Here is a 19,534-nt window from a genome sequence, read left to right as displayed (position 1 = left end):
GGGGGGGGGGGGGGGGGGGGAGGGAGGAAGTCAACCGTGGTTCGACCGTAGATCCTGATATTCCCAAGCAATCGTACGATATCCCGCGATCGTTTTCAATATCGTCAAATCTCCTCCCCGCCATACATAGAATTCCAAGAACTCGTGCCGTTTAATTCGACCAATTACCGCGACGCCTTGAAATGTTGCACCATGTCCTCTCGCTCGATACGGAAACGCGAATTCTCTCTTCTTTTTTCTCTCCTTTTCTCTTTTCTTCTTTCGACATGTGCGAGGTCGCGGCAGTGGTATGCGCCGTAACACCGCATGATATCTCGAATCGGATCGGACGAACGCGTCCAGTTCCTCCCTTTTTCTCTCTCCCTCTATTGATTTATTTTACGTACACGCGTGCACACGCGTCACGACGACCTCGTGTAGGAAACGCACGCAAAGCGCTCGTACCTTACACCGAGCATTTTTTTAAGTGGTGTCACCCGAACTGGGTGAGTCCCGAAGGGCGCGTCGACGTTTATTTGCGCTTCGAATTCGACAGAGACTCATGTGGAAACGCGTGTCGTTAAATGTGTTAAGTTTCCCGACTGTCGATCGCTCTCGTCGAGTGGAAGTCGGACAGAGTGCAGTCGACAGAGATATTCGAAATAGATGGATATCCGATATCTCTCTCTCTCTCTCTCTCTCTCTCTCTCTCTCTCTCTCTCTCTCTCTCCCTGCCTCTTTTTCTCTTTCTTTCTCTGTGAAAATATACGTAGAAAATTCCGTCTCGCAACGCATACGTCCTTTATTTCCTAGATCCGCGATCGGTTTTTTGCGTTGCATCGCCCTACAGCTATTATTTCGCTTCTAACATTGCATTTCCGAGGAAAAGAGGTGCGCCGGCGGCAAGAACAGTAGCGCGTGAATCGTTTCGGAGCTGGTGCACAATGAAATTCACATTTTGCAGGTATTTTGTTAAACGATCGAACTCATCGGTCGGCCGGCCGTTCGTTCGCTCGAATAAAACGTGTGTAATCGACGGAGATACTCGAAAAATAGATATATCCGGTGAATCCCTCTGTGAAAAATACTACGTGCAAAATTCTCTATCGCGGTGAATAGTCCTTCATCCGTTCTCTCTAGAGCCGACGCGATTTCGCGACATCGCGCTGGCCTCTCGAGTTCTCTCCCGGCTCGATCGCTAATTCGAACTCAAAGATGAAGCCGAGGCCGCCGCAACGACGGCGACGGCTGGTGCGTGCGAGAATCATCTGCGGAACTCGTGTCCCGAACGGAAATCAACAGTTTACAGACTCGTTTTGCAGACTCCGCCGGCAGCGAGGTGAAGTTCGACGAGCACGGTGACGGTCTGGCGAGATACGAGATTCTCAATTTCCGAAAGGCGACGAGTCACAATGGGGCAAACGGCTATCACTATCGGGTAAGGCTCATTCAGTGGACGCCGCGATCGCCATGACACGGCTGCATTATCGCCGATGCATAATTGAATGATTGTCTCCTGGCGCGAGACGATAAATTCAATTGGAATCTCACTCCGGGAGACGAAAGTAAAGAGAGAGAGAGAGAGAGCGAGAGAGACGGTAGGAGGAAATTTCCATCGATAGACTCCCTCCCTCTTAGAGAAGTCTCGTTTTTCGCAAAGTTCGATTCTCGTCTGCTCTCTTAAACTCATCGCTTAAAGATACGCGTGTAAAATCTTAGAGCCTCCGCGCCTCGATCGATGAATCGTGAATCGAAACGAGTGCGCGAGAGATCTCTGCCTTTTTTGCACGAGCAATTAAAGCCGCACCGCGGCTACTTCGCAGAGAGAGAGGAGAGAGAGAAATGAAACTTCAGAGGAAAGCGCGTTTACACCCGTGAGAATCGTGAAGGTAAAACGAGACTCTCGACTCCGTGCCAAGACGAGATGAAACTCTTTCTCTATCCCTCTTCCATCACCTCTTTCTCTCTCTCTCTCTCTCTCTTTTCCTCGGATGCACGCGCGCGATTAATTGGAAACTCGTGGGACTCGGCAAACTTGACCAGCTTCCAGATTATGAATGAAATTATCGTTTTGCGCGGCAAGATTGGCGCGGGGCAATGTCGGGACTCGCTGATCTGTCACGTGTGCCAAATGCTGTCGACAGGTGGTGGGCAAGTGGTACAATTCCCTGGACATTCGCACCGAGGAGATGGTGTGGGCGCGGGGCACGAAGGACATACCGATCTCCGCGTGCTCCTTGCCCTGCGAGCCAGGTATGATAAAGAAGCAACAGGGTGACACTTGTTGCTGGGTGTGCGACCAATGCGAGGCATACGAGTTCGTCTACGACGAGTACACCTGCATGGACTGCGGCCCGGGCTTCTGGCCGCACCCCGACAAGAGGGGGTGCTACCAGCTGCCGATCAAGCATATCAGGTGTGTCCACGCAATATCTCGCTGTCGGGACTTAAAGGCGCGGCGCAACACGGAGCCGTTGTGAAACCGATCGAAGCTATTGACATAAAAAGACGCCGAGATAAATGGCATAATGTTTTGCACGTGTACGGCCTTTGGCATTCATTCGATGCAATCATTGGGGTGCCTTGTGACCTGCGATTATTACAGCGAATATCAAAGGGCGTTCACACGCCTTCGGGATGGTAGAAGCTACAATCGAGGGAAGATTCATTTGCACGGGTCTCTCCTCGGGCTCTCCTTCGCCTCAAGTTACGGAGCGCTATTACTGCGCTTGAACCCTTTGATAGCAATGATTACATAGTTGCATTGCTACACAACAAGAAACGTATGACGAAACGATTTCGGAGTCTTAATTAAATCACAGTTGTTTCTTCTCTTGTTTCCTAAAGGTCTCGGATTAATTTCTGTATAATTAATTAATGAATATTATAGTAGTTGAGACCAACATTATTGATATATTGAAATTAATAGAGATTATTAACAAAAGTTAATAATAATTAAAAATAATTAAAATCAGTAATGACGCATTCGATTCTACTTTCGACAGATGGACCAGCGCTTTCGCCATCGCCCCGGCGGTGATCTCCTGCTTAGGCATCGTGGCGACCCTGGCGGTGGCCTGCTTGCTCTTCCAGCATCGAGACACCCCTGTGGTGAGAGCTTCCGGACGAGAACTGACCGTGATCCTGTTAGCGGGAGTGCTCGTCTGCTACTTAAACACCTTCCTGCTGCTCGCTACGCCGACTACGGCGACCTGTGTGCTTCAGCGCTTCGGCGTTGGCGTCAGCTTTAGTGCCGTTTATGGCGCCTTGCTCACCAAGACCAACAGGATCGCCAGGATCTTCGATTCTGCCTCAAGGTCCGCCGTCAGGCCGCGATACATCAGTCCCACCTCGCAGGTTTGCATCGCGGCCGCGCTGATCGCCTTTCAGGTGAGTGACACGCTTATAGACTGATCTGATTTAAGGTGAAGTTGCCTCTTGGGAGGCAACGAGCATCTACGGCGAAGTTGAAGTCCTCAGACGCGCGTCCGGGATTCCTTTATTATCCTTGCCCTTTATCTTCTCTTTGCTTTCTCATTATAAAGTCAAATCGACTCCAATTTCCCGAACGCTACTCGTCTCTGCGACACTCGCTATGACTTTATGGAGCGAGAGACGCTGTAATTTTGCCGCGATAACGACGAGAATACGTCATGCACGAGACTGTTAGATATTTCAGCGCACGTGAGAAAACAAACTGTACTTCGAGTGAGTAGATGTGCCATTTTGTTTCGAACATCATACTTCCAGGAATTTCATTATGAAATTTCAGAGGGAGGCGTAGCAGTATATACGCGCATCCAAATTTAAATATTTGGTCGTAAGACAAACGCGACTACCAGTAAGTTACATCATCGCTCCTCGAAATAGGTAACCGGATATTTATCTCGAAACGACCTGAACACAGGTCAATTAAACTGCCTCGCGCGAGTTTGCTTTCCAGTAATGTAATTGAAAAAAATCTTTTTTTCTTTCTAAGTAAACTTGGTAAATTAGGTGTGCACTTTCCGCGAAGCGAAGCTCTCGTTCGACTCTTCGCGTTAATTACTCAGCTGCGGCCAGTAATTTAATAATTAATCCTAGTCACGAACTCGGTGAGCACTTTTATTATTTCACGTTATTTCGCGTAGCTTTCGCTTAGCCTGTCGAGAGGGAGAAAGACTTCGTTCCAATTCCAGGTGGTGCTCACGCTGGTCTGGATGATCATCGAGCCACCCGGCACCAGGTTCTCCTACCCTGACCGCCGGCAGGTGATCCTCAAGTGCAACATCCAGGACATGAGCTTCCTGTTCTCCCAGCTATACAACGCCATCCTGATCCTCATCTCGACCATCTACGCGGTGAAGACGCGCAAGATCCCCGAGAACTTCAACGAGAGCAAGTTCATCGGCTTCACCATGTACACCACATGCATCATCTGGTTGGCCTTCGTGCCGATCTACTTTGGCACCGGGAACGCGCACGAGACGCAAATCACGACGCTCTGCGTGGCAATCAGCCTGAGCGCGTCCGTTACCCTGGTTTGCCTCTATTCGCCCAAGGTCTACCTCATCGCCTTCCAGCCGGACAAGAATATCCGCGGCAAGGTCTACATGGGCAGCACGTTCAAGAAGCAGAGCAGCGGCGCGGGTGCGTCCTCCATGTCAAAATATGAGACCGCGATCGGTGATGACCGTTTCGGGCTATGTCGCGGTTGAGGCGTTTTCTTTTCTCTCCGTTAAGTAATAATAAATAGAGGGAGTTGGTGAGATCTTCTCACGGTGAATTATCCGAGATACGTTGAGATGGTTGCGCTGATCTTATCGCGAATGTTAAAAGTAATGTTTCTCGTCTCGTATCAGACGTACAAATGCAGAGCAGAATCTTCTTTCCGAAGCATTTGGGCTTTGCGATTGATGTTGATTGGTTGATGATTCATCGGAATTTACCTATGACTTTTTGCGTTTTCGCATTGTCATAGAGTATCCATTTTTCATCGCCCATATCGATTTTTCACAAGAAAGACTTTCCACGTTGCTTACCGAAAAAAGAAAAACATGCTCTCACTCGCTGATTTTTATGGGCTTCAATGAGTTCATGCGGAATCCATTTTCCTACTTTTTGAATCTTTCCCATTTGTGTAGGTGTTTGAAAATGGTTTGCTGCGTTACCTCCAACTGCTCTGTAATTTCTTTTCGCGTTTGTGCTGAATTCTTAGCGAGCAGTTGCTTTAAATCATGTTACACTTTCAAGAGTCTCCAAAGCGTTGTTTGTCAATCAGATTAAAATCACTACTTTTAAACCGCTTAAATCAAAATGCGCGCACAACGTATAATATAACACTTTTGCCAAGAAATGAACAAATCGACTTGCACACTTTTGCAACATTTCTTCCTTATTGAAATTCGTATAGAATACAATGTCGGATTTTGTTGGGTCTTTCGTCACTAAAACTAAAAGTTATTTTGAATATATAGTTATGTATCAACACTACATAACTGCAAAAGAGCAGGAAAATTAATTGACTTCAGAAAATCTAAATATATCTCTATTATTACTGGATCCTTTAGAAAGTACAAACGGGCGTGGGATTTAATCAAAATCTTTTTTGCAATCCTGGTCCTTTCAATCGGTTATAACTTGAGGGAAGGCTCGAGTGCGAAGAAATATCTCTTACCGTGAAACCTCACAAACTTCCCACACTCTGACAAAACAGCATCAAAGAGGCACTTGTTTTCGAGACTGCTTTAAGAAGGCTGGACAGCTTATCCGACCTTGATTGCGATTCGTGACATATCGAGAAATCCGACGCCGAGGTCCTGATGCAAAGTCGCAAAATCGCCGCGTCGCTTGGCGCTCTCGCTCGCGAAAGAAAGTAATCGATACGCGGACGGACACGATGGCATGATATTCGATAGTAACGCGCGGCGATGTAACTTTCTGACCGGGATCTGGGGCAATCGGGAAAGAGGAGGAGGGTGGATAACGGGTGTAGGGGGAGAGAAAGAGAGAGAGAGGAAAGGGAGCATTTTACCACGGAATGGAAGCTTTTAGTTTATTAAACGCTTTATTCGTAACGCATCCCTCCCACTCCTCTCTCTTTCGCTTTTTCTTTCTCGCTTTCTCTCTCTCTCTCTCTCTCTCTCTCTCTCTCTCTATCTCTCTCTGTCGCTCAAAGGAAACGCTGAGATTTTGTTGGCATCCGTTTCGTCTTGAGACTCTCAAGCCGATATCAATCGCGAATTGATATTGTTGATCCCGCCACGCGGAAATGGCTGCTGTTGTTGGCATTTCTCGTGATTACCGCCCGGATTTACGTGGCCCAGCGTTGCGCAATTACGCAGGATTACAGAGCACGCGCGTTAATGGTAGGGCGGAAGCAGGTTATCACGTCAGGATGATTCGTCCTAAGCGGTGCTAAATGATTAAGTTAATACGCGCCACCCGCCGCAGGTCCTTTGTACACGCGCGTATTCATAAGTAGATTATTCGTAGGAAATTATTTCGGCGATACGACGCCACATTGTCTCCCGCGGCTGTATCACACAACCACCACCGTCAGCGCGGTACGAATAGGGATTACGTGATCAGCGACGGTGGTTTTCCCGTCTCGCGAATGAAAACGGGAAGAGAGCGGCGCTTAATGCAAAATTCAATTATTTCACGTCGCGCTGGCGACATATTATGTTAATACTTGGATGACTTGGCGAAGAGCAGCGAAGAGCGGCTAAGTGCCTTAGTACGTTCCACATGCACTTACTTGCTTCCCTCCTTTGACATTTTCTCCCGGGCCGAGTATTAACGTGACATCCACTTGCTCCGGGTTCCCCGAGAGCGAGAGGGACTAGAAGTACGGCTAGATATTATTCAAGAACACAATTTCGTGCGAGTGAGGTCGCGTCGGGTCTCACGATGCTTGTATTACCGATGAATCGTTGAATAGCGTAACCGTGCGCGCAGAGCCATCAATCATTCTCTCAGTCATTCCGAGTAATATAGGAAAGTCATGCGAAAACGCTCCCTGCTGTCAGCTCCAATCGTTTTGCCGCAGCGGTATGGGCTAATATTTGAAGAGCGATTGTACCAAAGAGACTCTGCGCCGTATAATATGTTTCTCGCGCGCATATATACGTTCATGCTGGTATCTCCATAATGCTCTAGAGCTCTACTCTTCTATCTTTTTCCAATAATCCTTGTGAACTTTCATTTGTAAATTAATCACGATCACACACACACACAAAATAATTTGTTATCTTTCAAAGGGATTAATGGGATTAATTCGATTCAAAAGGGTCAACGTTGGATTCAACAAAAATTCATCATTTTTTGTTTATACAACCAGAGCGTGCCCACATTTTCTAAGGATCCTTGTGCTTAGGTTGATGTGTTCTATCTTCACATGTTTTCTTTGTTAAAACCGTATATGACAATACTGAACTTTAACACACGTGTTTAGAGATCAATTTAACGAATCGTCGTTTAGCAACAGTAAATTGACATTGATGACTAAGTAACACAATAACTTATAGATAGATAGAAGAAAGTCAAAGATAAAATTCAATTATTTGTTGAAATATAGAAGGATGGAAAATTGTGAGAAATTCTGAAAGTATATTTCCCAAGAAAGCTAAACGCCGTAACATGTTTCGCGTCCGAGAGCATCGCTAATCGCACGTAATTAACTCCACTTTCGATAATCCCACTGATTCCCATTGAACTAACAAAAATGTCGATTTTGCAGACGCAGGCTGCGAATTGGCGACGAGCGAGAACGTGCCGTTACAGAGCGCCCTGACAGCGGCGGTGCGAACGTCCGTGGGGGTCACCGAGATTTCGCTGACATCTAGTACGACCAGCAAGACGAATAACGAGCAAGTGGCACAATTGTAGATTCATAGTGTTTGTAGACAAACACCACGGCCTTCGAACGGAATCGACAATTGAACGCTAATGCGCGTTTGCCTGTGTGGAGACAACACAATATTATAGCGAGGACTTTGAGCTCCTCGATTCGCGGTTACCGTTATCGTTCACAATTACTGTCAATCGAAAAGAAGAAGAGAGAAAATGTGTAAGGGAGAGAAAGATAGAGAGTGTGCGTGTGTATATGTGTATTAGAGAGAAAGAAAGAGAGAGAAAGAAAAACGTCTAAATCATAAATCGTTATCACAATCGCTGTTGTCGTTATTGTTATTATTGTCTTTGCGCATAAAGTACACGCGCGTATCTACGTAACAAACGCACAGAGATACGTAACACACATACAAAACACAGACACACAGTCACATATACACGTGTGTGTGCGTGCATTTATCGGGCAAATATATTACCGAGTGAACCACTAATTCTAGTCAAGCACCTCATCCGATAAATATTGACTTCCATTAAGCGTGTAAGTGTAATTTCGCGTTATACTCCCTCTTCTCTCTTTATTTTCTTTTTTTTTTAATGTTCACAATCCATAGGTAACGGTCATTTAAACGTCCCACGAGAGCGCCTTTTGACGAGATAATCGTACACAGTGGACAATAAATAAATCGACTTAAAGCAAGCGTGCAATTATATCGGAGCAATCCTCCCCCGGAATATCGTTAATTACACGACGAGACATTGTTTTAATTAAATGATTATCAAGCCCCCTCTCTCTCCCCCCCTTTTCTTACCTAATACTGTAAGAGGAATGTTATTATTGTATCGGCGATTAAATCGCCCGACTCCTCTCATCCCCCTCTCCCCACGGCCGCCGAAGCCAAAGCGAGGTACAAAGGAAAAATGAATATCTTTTCTATTATAATGAGCGCGATAAAGAGAGAGAAAGAGAAAGACGTAGATCGGGCATGAAATAAAATAATTGTTGAATAGCGCGCCGAGTGCGATTCATTTCGACCCGCTGTCCGTACGTCCGTCCGTAATCGATCCCGAAAATTCAATCCGATAACTATGGATCTGTTTTCTATTGCTGAACTAGCTGCACTAGTTCTCTCTCATCTTTCTTCCACCAAGTTTTATCTGTATATTTGTCTCTTTTTAAGTTCTCTTTTTAAGTTTTAAAATGCACACTAGTTCAGCAATAGAAAACGTGTGAAAAAATTAGACTTAGACTTACTTGTAAATTGGCGTGTTGAGATGTGTGGTTTTAGAAAAGAGCGTGCGAAACGTGGCGATATAAGCGTCTCGAAGTACGTGTGGCTTTGTGTTCCGACGAATCGAAATTGACCTGAGGCACGTGTACGTTCTGTGAGAGGTGCGTGATTTGCAGGGGCTTAGGTCCCTGGATCGTGGGTCTTAGAACTACCCAAATTCTAGTGAGAAGCCAGACTTCAAACTGGCCTGACGACTCGAGAAGTGTATGCGAGTTCCTAGTTTGGGCATCCTCCTGTTCGAACGCATCTAGGTATTCATGCATTCCCAGTCGACATACCCAGCCATACAACTTGAAAATAAAAAACCTAGCGGATATATTGTAAGTGTATATCATAGTTTCGTAATTGTAATGTCTTTCTGGAAGCGTGAAATTTCAATGTAACGAGAGCGCGAAAGTAACTTTGATGTTACATAGAGCGCGAAATTCCAAACTCATAAATGTTATCTACTGACATTATGGTGTTGGCTGAGTTGTGACTCTAAAAGTGCTGACCATGATTGGCACTGAATAAAATAGCAACTTTACACCATTTAATCAACGATTACAAACAAGCGCGTGTCATCAGAGACAATAATATTGTATTAATTTGATTTAAAGGTCCACAAAGTCATACATACTTCATTAACCGTCTGCATTGTTCTCGCCCGTCGCTATGTGTACTTGGTTGGAACACTTTTATCTCGATGCAGTTTGAAACGCAGTCGATGCCCAATAGGAAAACGTTGTATAAATTTCAGAAAATACGTTCTCTCATTAGACATTGATTGTATTCTGAACTCTATAGAAAGATAAAATATTCAAGTCAAATATTAACGCAAAAAGACTAATAGGCTTATCTTAAGCGAAATGCATCATCAATGTTGGCTTGCGTACTAATCAAGTAGTTTATTCTTTGTAGCTGAACTGGCTGAACTAGCTTACATTAGTTGTTTTTCTCTTTTCTTTACAAATCACAGATATATATCTGTTTCTTTTTAAATTCCAAAAATGTACACTAAGTGTATACGAGTTTAGCTACAAAGAAGAGACCTGAGTAAAGTCGATAGAAATAAGATCGAAGTGACTCGGCTGATTCATCTTAATTGAAATTGTATGACGCTCACAGTCGCCCGTCGCCAATTGAGCACGCCGAGCTGTTCTTCATGCCGTACTATCGGTGCTGTTATCGGTGCTGGATTGCATAATTTGCTGAATTGCCATCGTGAATAAATATACCTCACGTGTACGTGCGATAAGAGCGCGTATCGATTGTTCTGCCGTTTCCACGTGCATCATCTTCGTTCTCCTGGACAAAGCAGTCGATGGCTCTTTCTTGGAGGTTACTAACCATCTCCAGATTGGTGAGTAGAGCGTCCGAACTGGTTTGCAGCGAATACACGTAATCGTCAGCTACAGCTGTAACGGAACCGATGTTTTTCTCAAGCGCCATATGCCAACAGTATACATTGTGAGTCTTGTCGAGTCTTGTCAGTAATGTAGTTATCGAGAGAGCTCCGCTAACTCTATTTTCATGCGCCACATCAGCTCATATAAAGGTATTTTCGTTGAGCAAATAAAGGTATTTTTGCTATAAAGATATTTTCCTTGAGTAAAACAAGTTGAAAGTTCTCGCGTAGGCGTATGGCCATCTCAGTTACTCTGTTGTGTGCAGGCCGAGAAATCACGTGAGCCGATATGTCGATTCCTGTCGATCAGTCCAATTCGCCAAGGCGTCGTGGTGCCGTTCAAACTAGCAGACATCGGTGAAGGAATTCGAGATGTTACAGTGAAGGAATGGTATGTTTGCAAAACGCATTAATTTCTCGCACTCGAGCACTGGTGTTAAAAGTGCGTGTTTAAATGCCCGATTTAGGAGGGCAAGTTCGCTTTATCCGATCGAACTCGAAATCCTTTCTCTGTGAATCCGGAATTTTTGGAATCTGGCTTCTTCCTGATTCGCAATTCCGAGCTGAAGAGAAAAGCTCGCGGAAATCTAGGATTAAAGAGAAACTATCGAGATTTTGAACTGAACATTTTACAAAAGAGAAATGCGAAAAAAATACGAGTAGAAACAGTTGAGAAAGATATACCTGTTGCAATCGGACAGAGTGCCCGTTGTCCTTCTGCATTGATAAGTGTGCAATCGCATTGACACGCGCGGTATTTCAGGTTCGTGAAGCCTGGTGATCGAGTCAGTCAGTTTGACAATCTTTGCGAGGTACAGAGCGACAAGGCATCCGTGACGATCACAAGTCGCTACGATGGCATCATCAAGACTCTGCGTCACAAGGTGGATAGCGTCGCCTTGGTGGGCGAGGCGTTATTGGACATCGAGATAGAGGACGACTCAGTGAGCAGCGCTGAGAAAGACGCAGAAAATAGTGGAAAGAACGATGTGGATCAGACGGTAGACACTTTGGGCAAGGATGAGAAGATGGACAGTATGGAATCGATGGATTACATCCCGCCAAGAATTCTGACAACCCCGGCGGTTAGAAGAATAGCTAAGGAAAATAAAGTGAATTTGATGGACGTGGTGGCGACTGGTAAAGGTGGAAGAGTGTTGAAGGAGGACATGCTCGTACATTTACAGAAGATCTCTGTAGATCCGAATCAACTGACCAAGCAGGATGTTCCAGAGCAGACGTTTGGAAGTGTAACGGGCAAGACGGTTGCGATGAAGGGATACACGAAACACATGTGGAAAACCATGACACAGTCTCTGGTAAACGTTACTTCTACTTGATCTCAGCCAGAAGAAGATATGATAAATCTTATTCTTCTGGCAGCGCAGAGCCCACGTGGCCTACTCATAAAAAATTTATTATTTCATTGATCATTGCGTTCATTAATAAAATTTCGAAGAGTCACATTTTCATTATATTGTTTTGTATATGAGATGTGATTCCATATTTCAGTATTAAACGCAGTAACGTTTTTGATAGTTTAACGATACTTATCTGAAGGTTGATTATATTTACAGCGCTTTGCTTTAATTCGACTTTCGACTTCGTGTCTTTCTCTCTCTGTTTCTCTTTCTAACAATTCCTTTCCGATTTTATACATCTCTGTTAAATGTATTAGAGCAATCGCAGATATGACTAATGAGTTTGCGGATTTCTTGCAGAGCATACCGCATTTCGTGTATAGCGACGAGTGCAACGTGAACCGAGTGATGCGCTGCCGAAACGAGGTGAAGGATGAGTTGGGGAAACTGGGCGTTTCGCTAACTCTCATGCCGTTCTTCATCAAGGCGGCCTCGAGAGCGCTGCAGCAGTATCCCAAGCTGAACGCTTGGCTCAACGAGGAAGATCAGACGTTGCGTCTCATAGACAATCACAACATCGGCGTAGCCATGGACACGGCGGATGGTCTGGTGGTGCCAAATATCAAGAATGTGCAGAACCTGAGTATACTCGAGATCGCAAAGAAATTGAACAGGCTTCAGGAACTCGGCAAGAAGACGTCAATACCGCTCGGCGACTTGACCGACACGACCTTTTCCTTGTCGAACATAGGCATGGTGAGTTCAATTTGTCACGTCATCATCCGTTAACGAGCCTAATAAAAGGTTGATTATTGAAGCTCCTGAAAAATCATCTATGATAATATAAAGAATAATAAGTTTATTTTCTCTAAATTTCTTGGAGTGAAATCTCATTTAAAGTGGCTAAAAATTCACTCGAGGCGATAGTAAATAAAATAACGATACGCGCAATTATAAGAATGAATGCTTCACTCAGAGTGGATTCTTTATCTGCAAGAGTAAATATTTCAATAGAGTGGACTTTTTCCTGTGACGATGGAGTACATCAAATTCACTCTTCAATTTCGAGTGGAAGTCGTCTACTCACTCATCTAATCAGAGTGGGGAATTCACTTTAATGAAAAATCATTAGAATTTGATACTTTTACTATTTTTTGATTGAAATTTCATTCCAAGAAATTCAGAGTATTACAAAGCGTTTAATGACGACAGGTCGGTGGTACGTACACAAAGCCAGTAATCTTGCCGCCACAAGTGATGATCGGCGCGTTCGGACGGGCGCAGAAGATGCCACGATTCGACGACGAGGACAACGTGGTGGCTGTGAATGTGATGGCAGTCAGCTGGTCCGCGGACCATCGTGTCCTCGACGGCGTCACGGTGGCAGAATTCTCAAATTTGTGGAAACACTACGTAGAGAATCCGCAACTGCTGATGATCGGTGCGTGAGAGACACACTTGGGGAAAATCTCTTGAGGCGCGTGAGAATGTCCGACGAGCGAAGTCGGCAGGTCGTGCTATCGTGTGTTCATGATAATTTATGTCAAATGGAGACAGGTTGAGAAGAGGCGATGTATACTTATAATAGACAAGAGAATTTTTTACGGTAATTGGATGGAACGTTTTTAAGGACAATTGAGGATTACGTTATAAGATGCTTTTATATTCGTTGGAACAATAAATCGTTACGCTCCCCTTTTACGTAAATATTAATTTATTTATTGCTGCACAACCAACTAGGACTTCTCGTTTGAGGGTCAGACATCTTCCGCTAACATATCCAAAAATGCACAGTAATTATCAGAAGATGACGTCCGAACGTAGAACGTGAGTATTTCTTTGTACATCGATCGGTTTTACAAACTATACACATGGTAAATTACCCCAACCGGTCACGGCAACCGCAATGAAACGTATGGTGCGCTAACGAAGTGGTTGTACTGCAAGACGCAGACATCATCGAAACGTTAAAGACGTGCGAACATCGGGAAAGAACGCAAGAATCGACGTCAATGCTCGCTCGTCGAATGACTCGAAGATAAAAAGTAAGAATACACAAAACGAAAGGGACGAGATGAGAAAGTAAAGGAAAAAGAGATCCTGGCACTACGCCATACGCCGCTGACGAAAAAGAAACAGTAAGTTCGGGTCGCACCTGAGAGATCGAAACGACGCGAGAACAAAACGATGAGAATTACGAGGGCGTATGGCAAAAGGAGCACGAAGGTACGACCACTTGATTGCTTTTCTCGTTTCGCTTAGATACGCAACAGGTAGTCACTTATAGTATACACTCATGGGTACAATTTGGAGATTTTTCAATCACACGTTCAATCGTCAGGATTCCCTAATCATCCCCGACGCAGACGACGCAGCGTCATTCAAGTACACAATAGGTATCCAAAAAGGTAGTCAGTCTGTTTAGTTAGAAGTAGTAGAAAAGAGTACAATATGTGTGCTTGTGGTCCATAAAAGTCGTGATTCTTCCGTCGACATTAAGCGATACGTATTCCCCCCTCCCCCTCACATCCTCTTTCTAGCTTTCGTTTTCTCTCTTTCTCTCTCTCTCTCTCTTTCATAAACATTCTCTCTACAACGTTTCAACTATGGAATCGATCGATTAAATGCAACAGCGTCAGCGGTGACGAAACGTCGCCGAGGATAAGAACAACAACGAGCCAACGGGCTGGAAAATCAACCGCGCGAATATTTATACATGTATAAATTAAAGGAAGAAACGAGAGGAAGAAGAAGAAGAAGTATATAGAGGACTATAGGTAGACTCTAAATCGGAAGCTCGAGTCGTCGTGGCCGCAATAACGCCACTTTTCCTCGGAAACTACGCGAAGTTACGAATCAGCAACGCCGCGGATATCGTAGATACACCGTCGGCGAGAAATCAAACTGACGAAGGGCACTAACATTTGTCTGTTGTCGTTCTCTCGACACATGACTAGGTGCTTAGAAATTAGCCTACTGACACACTCTCTTTCTCTCTCTCTCTCGAAAATCGAAGACACGACGCGGCTTCTCTGACTCGCTTCGCACGCCCGCAACAACTTACCGTAAAATCTTATCGTACGTAACACCGAACAAAGATATACGAATACAGACACTAAATTTGCAACAACGATATTCCATCTTCGTGCAACGCTCCGTTTCGGTATCGTCCCTCGACAGAATCGCGTACACGAGGAGGTGTCCCGGAACTTTTCTCTCCTTCTAGGAGCTTACGATTCCAAATTTCTATTCCCATGATATCCTCACTCAACAAGTATCAACGCGACAGAACAGATTTACGAGAGGAAATCCGTGAAAAACCGCGGGACACCTCCGGCACGTCCGGTAGCTAGATAGTCTTTCGCTCATACGCCGTCTCGTGGACTCGTAATCGGATAATAAGCTCGTTACATACATAAACGCAAGTGTGTATAACGGAATAACGATTTCATTTGTGCTATCGCATATCATCTCTCTCAGCCCTTCCATTCCTTCACTCTTCGTTCCGCACCGCGAGAACCTTTTCTCGCTCCTCTACCTTCGCCTCTGATCAGCCATCCTTTGAATCGCGACGTGACATCGGCGACGCGCGAGAACGCGATCTCGTTTGTCGACTTCGTGCGATACGATGTCACGCTCGGCTGTGTCATGACAAACATGATTTCTACGAGGTACAGGCGCATCCCTCGCGGGACATGATTCGCCACGGAATCGCGAACAATCATTCACGGGCAATTCACCGGGCTCCGCTAGAGCCAGTCGCGTCACTACCGAAAGACGTTTCATGGTCGATAGTATCTAACAATATTAACGATAAAAAAAACTAAATAACGCTACTTACAAAACAGTGTGAAACGCACAGTGTATGTATTATTTGTGTTGTGTGTGTGTGTGTTGTGCGAAACGTCCAACCTCTGAGCACCTCTTTCTCTTTTATAGAATGCAGACTTAGTCTATTATCGCAGACGTGGTTGCATCGGAAGTTGCTGAAGCAGCGTTGAAATAAATGCGAAATAATCACGCGTCGTGAGGCGACGCCTCGAGTATCAATGGATACAACATAGACTACGTTTACATGGCAACTTAAGGCTCCTGGTTCTTTCCTCGCCGCGGAATTCTCGATTGATAATATCAGATGCGAGAAAATACACGATAAAAATTTTTGCAAAATACGTTAGAGCAAAAAGAATTCAATCAATTGCAGATGCCATTTTATGGAAACATCTCTTTATTTCTACGTATTTCGCAAGAATTTTCAATCTTCTCGTTTCTGACGTCAAGATTACACAGGAGCCTCAAAATCGGTCTAATAACATCCGTGTAGTCTACGTTTGAACAGCTGTAACATGTTGTAACTGTAGCTTTGGTGTTACATTTCGTATGAACAATCATGTTGCAACTATACTACGTGATATGCGACACTAGCAATTACAACATCGAGAATTGTCAACTTTTCAGTTTGAATTATTTGTTTTTAACTTGATCTGAGAGCGATCTAGCTGATCAGATGAACTTAGATTTTAGTATCGTCGAATGTTACTGCTTTTAGGCTGCCATGTAAACGTAATCGTAGACCTGATGCTTAAGGATCAAACGGCACGCTCGAGATCGACGAGAGACGGTGCTTTCGATCAATGCTTCGAGAAAGGTAAGGTCGAAAAAGTAGGTAGTCTGCAGTGATAATCCGCGTCGCGAAGGAACGCGTTAATAAACGTCTGTGGACACCAACACACGAGTATAAACATTATCGATAATAAGTACGGCACATAGAAGAATATTTTTTGTTTTCTTTTCTCTTTCTATACACAAGAGCGGCGCGAGGCTCCCACAGAGAGAAGCGCCAATTCCGTTATCCCCGTTATTATATTATTCAACACGCTCGCGTGCGCTACCCTCTTCCCGGATAATCGAACAAGATAGAATTTATAGGTTTGCCGTACGATGCAATAACAACTACTATACAGTCAACAACGTAATAGAGATACGCTTCGTGGGGCGCGTGAAAAATGAATTCGGTCACGACGGATGACGAGCACGGCGCGTTTCTCACGGCGGTGGTACATAGAAATCCCTTTACCCTTTCTTTTCAACGCGAGAAACAATCGAGATATAGAGGGAAAGGGAGACTTGTTTATACCGCTGAAATCTGTGGGAACCTCGTTCAACTTTTACAGATATAAATCTGTTTATATAATATATATGCATATAGTATATATATATATATATATATATATATATCTTCTTTTCTTTATATGTTATGTATATGGATAATAAATAGTACTTTGTTTCTGGCACATTGTCGGCTCTCTCGACGGGGAGAGCGCGCGAGAGTATAGGTTACAAATGAAAACTATTCTATATCAATCAACACATTGTCGTCGTAACGTGGACGCCGCGCATCCTGGAGTTAAAGATTCGGGAAAGACATAATTGTTCTAACTGTTTACTCGAAGGAGCTATATTATGCCACAGGGGGGAAGAGGAGGGGCGGCGCCGCGTAATCACTCGATCCGCCCGCGAACGAGACGAGAGTCGTTAAAAATAACATTCTATCGTTTATATCCTAGCACTGGGGATCACGTTTCATGTCCTGCATTAATCGTAGAACGATCGATAGTAACCTAACTTGTTTACAATCTTAGTCGACACAAATATATATATATATATGTATGTATATTCCTCTCATTCTTTCTCGCGAACGTGTGTGCGCGTATATATGTATGTTGTGTTTGTGTATGTGTATGTATGTGACGCATCACAACGTACGTATATCGTATATTTGTTCTTTCTTCTTTTGCTTGCGGATTTGATTAAAGAATATATTTAAATATATGTATGTATATATATTATACGTGTTAGAGCTATATATATATAAAATGTACTCAGTCTGAAGTATGTAAAGCGATCGTACGTCATCTAAAAGAATTAGAAAAAAGTTCTCGAATAACTTACAATCATTGGTGGCGACTTATCATCATAGACACAACGGCACCGGTAGCTCGAAGAACGGCAACAGCATTATTGTGATCAGACTTGGTGAAGTCGATACCGTCTACCTCTAGGATCTTGTCTCCCGGCCGAAGAGTACCCTGAGCTGGCCCGTCAGGATTCACCTTCGTCACGATTATTCCCTGCGGCGAAGCAGAAGATTGAGCACTTTCGCTCTTTCCTTTGCCTCGGGACGCGTAATTATCCGCGGATCTACTTACGGTTTCCGCACCCGCTACCCCGCCAGCTATACTGAAACCGAGACCTGGATTCTTCCTTACTTGAACGGGCAGCTGTGAAGGAAAATCTTTCATTAGAAAGACCATCATAAGCAGAGAGATGAATTGCTAATTTTCTACCTTCGCTTCACTCTCCCTTTTCTTCATTCAGTAAAATCTCCGTTATTCGAATAGCGAAAAAGTCCAAGAAAAATTCAAATAAGATTCGAATTTTCAGACGATAGAACGATCACTTTCCTGGCATCGAAGTTTATTTGTCTTAGAAAATCGTTAGTAATACAATTCTTTACATTCTACAGTCTCGTCCTCTGTTTTTTCGAATGGGTAATACTCACCACGTTGGCGTTCTTGTGTGGACCGAACATCCACTTGAACCTCGGCTTTCTCTCTGAATTGAGCGTCTCGTTCGACGTGGAGGTCGCTAGATCTTTCGACTCGGCGTCGCCCGAAGGCTTGTTGTTGAAATTCGGCGTGTTTCGGCCGGAGTTTGTCTCGCTCTTGGCCACGACGATAGCAGGAGGCGCAACGCTCGATTCTTCGGCGATGTTCTTCGTGACGTTCGGCCGGCTCACGACGCTCGGCACGTCCGGCGAATCGACGTTGTCGCACGAATTGTTGTTTGCGACGTTCCCGTTCGTCATCTTCCTCGATCGATCTAACGATTTCGCCGGCGTCGACAACGGACTGCGATACTTCTTCCCCGTGATCGGCGACGTGGGTATACCGGAATACGCGTTCAACGACGTTTTGCTCATGTCGTACTCCTCCGCCGCGGGACTCGCGCGCTTCACCGAGGTGTCGCTGTTCGATGTGTTGCCCGCGTTTTCTATGTGCTTCGCTTTGAGAACGGGAATTTTGCTCGGCTTGAAGGTTCGATCGTTCTCGCACGCCTGCTCGGAGTCGGCGCCCTCCGGCACCGGTGTGTAGGGTTGGTCCGTGGTTTGAGAGTAGTCGATAGAATCGGTCCCCGCGTTATCCGCGGATGCGTTCGACGCGACGCTCGAATCGGCGAAATTGGCCCGATGATCACTCGGCACGGGCGTGTGGTGCTCCTCGACCTTCGTCGCTTCTGCGTTCGCGTCGAAGTTCGTTTTCGACGATACGTCCGGAAACGTCGCGGCCGAATTCGAGGATGAGTTGAAGGGTGACGAGGATGAAGCTACATGCGGATCCGATTCGATCGCTGAAAGATTCGAGAATTCATATCAGGCGCGTTAAATAGTCTCAGTCTTCCCGAAATTCCCTTCAATCTTTAACTCGCGACGTCGGATTTATTTTGAATTAAGGCTCCTGGGGAGTCGCATCATCCATCTCTTTTTAATGACGTCAGAAACGAGAAAACGCATGCTAAAAATTCCTGCAAAATACGTCGAGATAAACAGATATATCCACAAAACGACATTTGCGATCGATTAAGTACATCTCTAAAATACTCCGTACACTTTCCTTTTGTTCTAA

The 19,534-nt window shown here is 44.8% G+C and overlaps 4 protein-coding genes across 8 annotated transcripts in view; 2 read left to right on the top strand and 2 right to left on the bottom strand.

Annotated features, from left to right (window-relative positions):
* LOC116847422 (metabotropic glutamate receptor) overlaps positions 1–9,071 on the top strand; it is a 14,073-nt gene extending 5,002 nt beyond the window's left edge. The window contains exons 3-7 of the mRNA XM_032822406.1: positions 1,302–1,417; positions 2,124–2,395; positions 2,985–3,369; positions 4,158–4,608; positions 7,700–9,071. Coding sequence (XP_032678297.1) covers positions 1,302–1,417; positions 2,124–2,395; positions 2,985–3,369; positions 4,158–4,608; positions 7,700–7,848 — 1,373 coding nt within the window. The 3' untranslated portion in view covers positions 7,849–9,071. The remainder of the gene's footprint in view (positions 1–1,301; positions 1,418–2,123; positions 2,396–2,984; positions 3,370–4,157; positions 4,609–7,699) is intronic.
* Positions 1–9,179, bottom strand: part of LOC116847423 (cysteine protease ATG4D) — a 30,815-nt gene extending 21,636 nt beyond the window's left edge. The window contains exon 1 of one of the 2 annotated variants that reach the window (XM_032822410.1): positions 9,065–9,179. The gene's annotated coding sequence lies outside the window, so the exon portion shown is untranslated. The remainder of the gene's footprint in view (positions 1–9,064) is intronic. The other variant, XM_032822412.1, reaches the window with a different exon arrangement.
* A 1,112-nt stretch (positions 9,180–10,291) lies between these two features.
* LOC116847424 (lipoamide acyltransferase component of branched-chain alpha-keto acid dehydrogenase complex, mitochondrial) lies at positions 10,292–13,550 on the top strand. 2 transcript variants are annotated; one of them, XM_032822416.1, is made up of 5 exons: positions 10,292–10,443; positions 10,755–10,879; positions 11,252–11,807; positions 12,210–12,605; positions 13,062–13,550. In XM_032822416.1, the coding sequence occupies exons 1-5, from the start codon at positions 10,405–10,407 to the stop codon at positions 13,296–13,298; spliced, it is 1,353 nt and encodes a 450-aa protein (XP_032678307.1). In that variant the 5' UTR covers positions 10,292–10,404; the 3' UTR covers positions 13,299–13,550. The 2 variants fall into 2 exon arrangements, with proteins under 2 accessions (XP_032678307.1, XP_032678308.1); XM_032822417.1 differs by having other exon boundaries at positions 10,415–10,550.
* Positions 13,546–19,534, bottom strand: part of LOC116847421 (protein lap1) — a 13,980-nt gene continuing 7,991 nt past the window's right edge. The window contains exons 7-10 of one of the 3 annotated variants that reach the window (XR_004378758.1): positions 18,412–19,259; positions 18,197–18,313; positions 18,059–18,130; positions 17,901–17,980 (exon numbers count right to left, since the gene is read on the bottom strand). Coding sequence is in view for 2 of the 3 variants with exons in the window: in XM_032822405.1 (XP_032678296.1) it covers positions 17,804–17,980; positions 18,059–18,130; positions 18,412–19,259 (1,097 nt within the window). In the remaining variant the exon portion in view is untranslated. Of the gene's footprint in view, positions 17,981–18,058; positions 18,131–18,196; positions 18,314–18,411; positions 19,260–19,534 lie in introns of all 3 variants that reach the window. The other 2 variants (XM_032822405.1, XM_032822404.1) reach the window with 2 other exon arrangements.

This window comes from Odontomachus brunneus, unplaced genomic scaffold (assembly GCF_010583005.1).
Source record: "Odontomachus brunneus isolate Ranch 3 - 2012 unplaced genomic scaffold, Obru_v1 Obru_scaffold_077, whole genome shotgun sequence".
In the NCBI taxonomy this organism is placed as follows: Eukaryota; Metazoa; Arthropoda; class Insecta; order Hymenoptera; family Formicidae; genus Odontomachus; species Odontomachus brunneus.
The sequence above is the reverse complement of the archived record's forward strand: the minus strand, read 5'-3'. Positions and strand labels throughout refer to the sequence as shown.